General features: G+C 41.3%; 1 protein-coding gene across 1 annotated transcript in view; it reads right to left on the reverse strand.

Annotated features, from left to right (window-relative positions):
• Positions 1-640: 640 nt before the first annotated feature.
• The window catches only part of LOC119581630 (eukaryotic translation elongation factor 2-like), an 8,989-nt gene continuing 4,414 nt past the window's right edge, over positions 641-5,215 (reverse strand). The window contains exons 2-9 of the mRNA XM_037929752.1: positions 4,520-4,734; positions 4,148-4,341; positions 3,910-4,046; positions 3,609-3,805; positions 3,251-3,386; positions 2,174-2,826; positions 1,973-2,072; positions 641-1,834 (exon numbers count right to left, since the gene is read on the reverse strand). Of these exons, the coding sequence (XP_037785680.1) occupies positions 974-1,834; positions 1,973-2,072; positions 2,174-2,826; positions 3,251-3,386; positions 3,609-3,805; positions 3,910-4,046; positions 4,148-4,341; positions 4,520-4,734 (2,493 nt within the window). The 3' untranslated portion in view covers positions 641-973. The remainder of the gene's footprint in view (positions 1,835-1,972; positions 2,073-2,173; positions 2,827-3,250; positions 3,387-3,608; positions 3,806-3,909; positions 4,047-4,147; positions 4,342-4,519; positions 4,735-5,215) is intronic.

Below are 5,215 nucleotides of genomic sequence, written 5' to 3' on the forward strand. Positions count from 1 at the left end.
AATGGTTCGCCAATAATTTATCTCGTTGATGGAAGTAGTTTCGTTCAATTGACATGGTTTAGTTTTAGATTGAGGTTCACTTGGCATGTCTACATTCATTCTCAGTCACTATTGAAGTATTTACACAGGTACGAAAGTCAATGGACTAACCATGCAACTTCCTCGAAGATTAGATAAATGAACAGATATACAATTCTTTGAATGAGCCTTTAGTTTAGCAAGCAAGGGGGAGCGCAGTCCCGCTTTCAGTAGACCCAGTCCAATTTCTGTAGTGCTACATTTGTCGGTTATCTATTAACGGAGTAATCAACGGCCGCAACTTTGTATTTGTAGATTGAAAGTTTAATACAACTTGCTTGGATTCACAAGTAATCTTAGCTTGCAGGCAATGTTCACAGCCTGGGAGATCTTTGCGTTTGTTAAAACTAGCATACCGAGGAGCAATTAGTTATCAAAAGCAGCTATGTTGCTAGAGAATTAACTCTAATTCTTAAGTGAAGAATTATGCAGAGCCTAATTGTTTGCTTTAGTTACCAAGATGCAGAAGTCCTCCAGCAAAAAGTTTTCCTCAGCATTAAGCTTTAAACAATATTGAACTTTCTGAAAATTTGAAGGATTTTCATTAATGACAAACACCGACTTTCATTTTTCTTACGATTTAATGTGTAACAGCCTTCCCTGTGCAGCAAATAATCCTTACATCTTTTTAGTTCAGCAAAATAGTTTTAACGCAAACTAAAATATAATTCTCCGAAAAATATAATGTTATAACATTAACTGATTTCTTACTTCCATCATGCCCTACTTCACAGGCTTAGAAACAAAAAGAGTAAACAGCTGCGACTCCCTTCCACTTTATTGTAATCACCGTAACATATATAGTAAATAAAACCTTAGGATTATATATCTATGGTATGTGAATATTGTGATTACAGCTTGTCCAGGTAGTTGGCTAAATCGGGAAGGCCTTCTTTCAGGCCCTTCCTCTTCCTCGTATCGCAAACGATGGTGTAGGTTTGCTGCTGCCAGTGGTATCCATGGGATTGCCGGGCATCTCTTGCCAGTGATCGAACACGCACTGTGGGAAGGCCTGTCCACCTGTGTTGGAGCGAAGATCTGCAGTGAAGCCGAAGGACTCGTTGACAGGAAGATGAGCTTTGACAACGAACATAGGCGTACCAGCAACCTGGTTCTCCTCGAACACAACACCTCGACGCCTGTTGAGTACACCATAGATACCGCCGACGGCAGCCTCAGGACACTGGATCTCGCAGAGGTATACTGGCTCCTGAAGACGGGGCTCAGCTGTGAGGACACTAGCGTACAGCACACGTCGAGTGGTGGGAATGATCTGGCCGCCACCACGATGGATAGCATCAGCATGGAGGGTTACATCATGGAGGTTGAAACGGACGCTACGCATGTTCTCGTCGCAAAGGACACCTTCCTTGGTTGCCCACTGGAAGCCAGCTACGCAAGAATCCTTGATTTCATTGAGGTACTGCACTCCCTTTGTTACATCAACCAAGATGTTGCCTCCAGTAGATTCAGGGCCGAAAGTCCAGATCTTCATGGCATCAGTGGCATCGAACTCGTAGTGCTCACACAGGTATGACTTCCTGGTCTTGGGGTCATCACGGGGAGTTACTTTACCAGCCTCAATGTCATCAGCAAGTCCATCAGGCATAGGCACGGCCCTCATGTACAGACGGTTGTGCTTGTTGGGGGACTTGGATAGACAAAGCTCAGTTGAAGGAGCACTAACCGTCTCCCTGTAGGATACAACTGGGTCGGTCTTCTTGAGAGGAATGCAAGCATGGTCTTCTTCAAGATCCTACAAAAGAGGAAAGTTACATTGTTAAATTAATTATTTTACTGTTGAACTTTCATAATATCTATGAATGGGAGGTTATTAAATTTTGCAAATGATTAAAAAATTGCACTGTTAACAACTGAAAAACTTGTGGCTTACCTTCAGACAAATCTCAAGATGAAGTTCACCAGCTCCAGCAATGATGTGCTCACCAGATTCCTCAATGATACATTGCACCATAGGGTCAGACTTGGAAAGACTGAAATGTAAATAAGATTGTTAAAATGTGGATATATATTTTTTTAATTATGAAATCTTTTACACTTTAGAAATTTCAAGACAGTTCTCTATAATACATACCGTTTGAGACCTTCCACAAGCTTGGGCAAGTCAGATGGGTTCTTGGGTTCAACAGCCACACGCACGACAGGCGACACACTGAACTTCATCACCTTCATGTTGTGGGAGTCCTTGCTGGTAGTGATGGTACCAGTCTTAACAAGGTACTGGTCAACACCAACAAGACCACAAATGTTACCAGCAGGGACATCCTCAATAGCTTCAACAAAGCGACCCATCATAAGAATGGTTCTCTGGATGGCCTTCTCGAAGAGATCTTCCTTCTTTCCTGGGACGTAGTTGGGACCCATGATGCGGACCTTCTGACCACTGCCAACCTTGCCGGCAAAGACACGACCGAAGGCATAGAAGCGACCCTTGTCAGATGTTGGTACCATCTTTGACACGTACATCATAAGAGGAGCATCAGAATCGCAGTTCTTGATGCCAGTGCAAGCAAGGTCATCAGATGGACCTTCGTACAGCATCTCAGCACGGTATTTCTGGGCAGTCACAGGGGATGGAAGGTGAATGGTGATCATGTGGAAGAGCGTGTCTCCAGCAGGTAGCCAAGTTCGCATAACAACCTTGAGGAGGGCCTTTCCTTCTTTCTCCCTGTCATCTACTTGAAGCTTGATCTGAAGGGTCTCCAACAGTTTGGCAGTTTCCTCTTTCTGAAATACAAGTTCTGTAAGTATCCACATTCAAAAAGGGTGGCTTAATATTCTGTAATACATATATAATATTTTCCTGCATCTAATTAACCAGCTATTTCTTTAAATTTTACTGGTTCATTTCCACTTATTTTCAAATCTTAATATAGCTTAGAAAAAGATTAATCAGACTGAAGAAACAGATAACCTTGAACAGCTGGGCAAAATTTGCTCACCCTAAAAATATCAAGCTTTGATTTCTGATAATACTGAAGTATATCCTTATAGAATATCAAGTATTCTTAATTATAAAAAAAAGTATCCGACGGTCACTGATATTTAATGAAATTAATCCTGACCCGAGGCAAGTTGGAAGGTTAGTATGGGATTTAAACTCAAAACTTATTTTCAACCAATATTTTAAGTAATTAAAAGTTGTGGTTACCTTGAAGTTCATGATAGCATCAAAGAGCTTGAAAATGGGGTCCAAGATGTATGTATTGAAGGCACGCTCATTATCAGTGCTCTTGTTCGTGGACCACTTCTTTGTCTTCTTGTTGAAGAAGTTCTCGCCCCAGAGCCTGAAATTTAGAAGTATAATGCATAATGTCTTGGCTTCATAAAACATGGACTTGCTGAAACTTTGATTAGTGGTTATAGCTCAAAATGTAATTACCTTTAGTCAAAAACAATTGTAAATTTCAAGCAGACAATCCATAAAATTACTTACAGGACCCCCTCCCCCCCAACTAAGTACCAGAGAGACCAAAACATATCAAACAGATGCTCAAGGGCTTCCTTACTTGTTCATGAGCTTGGCAGCAGGAACCTTGAACATGTTTGAGTAGATGTCGGCAAATTCCTTGACGGAGAAGGCCCATCCGTGGAGTCCTGAACCAAATCCAACAGATCCCTTGCTGGGGTCAACACGCATCTCACCCATGGGGCCTGTGTCGTCGTTGTAAGTGGCAATGATGACGTTCACGTTCTCAACAATACGCTAGAAGATAAAATTTGCCTTTAAATATAGAACTGCCAAAACATTCTTATTTATAGGATTCAGTAGCTTTAAAATAAATTCATGAGACAGGACACGAGACAAACCTGGAATGTCTGGTACAATTCCTCCTGCTCAAGCTGCAATTCAAGGAGAGCACGGTCCATCTTGTTCATGAACAGAACTGGCTTGATACGCTCAGCAATAGCCTGACGCAGTACAGTCTCGGTCTGCACACACACACCTGAAACATTACTTTTGCTTAGATGTTGAAACTTTAGAAATGGCAGTAATTAATATGCCAACATTATGAAGATATTTACATGAACCTGTTTACACACTCACCAGAGACGCAATCCACCACGACGAGGGCACCATCAGTTACACGGAGGGCAGCTGTTACCTCAGAGGAGAAATCAACGTGACCAGGGGAATCAATAAGGTTGACAAGGAAACCAGATTCACCAGCCTCCTTCTGGTCAGGGCTGTTAATGAGGGCGAGGTTCTCGTCACTCAGCTTGAAGTACATAGAGATGGCACTGTTGGGAAATACGAAGATTAGTATACAATCAAAATTTTTTGAGCTTTTAAGCACATCTTAAGTTGAATCAGGGTGTCTTAAGTTTAATCTCCATGACCAACTGCCAATCATCCGAACGAGACAATCATCATTTCCAGTTCAATTGAATGCAATTATATAAGAGCAAGAATCCTTACGTAGACTTGATGGTAATGCATCGCTCCTGTTCATCTTTTCTGGTATCAGTAAAGCGAGTTTCTCCTGCACGAGACGAAGCAATAATACCCGCCTTCGATACAAGGGAGTCGGTCAGGGTAGATTTTCCGTGGTCAACGTGAGCAATGACGGACATGTTACGGATGTTCCTCCGCTTGTCCATCAACTCACGGATTTCTTCCACTGTGAAGTTCACCTGTAAGGGGTTTAAATTATTAGTCAAATTCACAATCATAGTATTCATTGAATACTGGGATATCTTAACTAGTGAATATCCACTAAAGCAATGATCAATGTCTACACATAATTACATCTAAGGTGTAACAAAACCATGTTACACTAAATATTGCTTAAGTAACCAATCATTAACTGTAAAGTATGACAAGACCTTATGAACAGTAAAATCCAACTTGACCATGTATATTTGACCCTTCAATTCTCAGCCTACAGGATATTAATAAAAAATTGGCCAGTAACTTGAGTTGCTGGCACACATCTTCCCTTGAAGTCTATGACCTATTTATTGCAAAGTCAAAAACCTAATCAAGTGGCAAATGATGCCATTCAAAATGTATTTTCAATCTTGAACCTGGCGTGACACCATGTGGTCTATCCATGAGTCACAATAGCACAGCCATGGAATGACAAGTATTTTATTCTTGCTAAGTCCTACTGTA

The sequence above is a fragment of the Penaeus monodon genome, chromosome 15 (genome assembly GCF_015228065.2).
Source record: "Penaeus monodon isolate SGIC_2016 chromosome 15, NSTDA_Pmon_1, whole genome shotgun sequence".
Taxonomy (NCBI): domain Eukaryota; kingdom Metazoa; phylum Arthropoda; class Malacostraca; order Decapoda; family Penaeidae; genus Penaeus; species Penaeus monodon.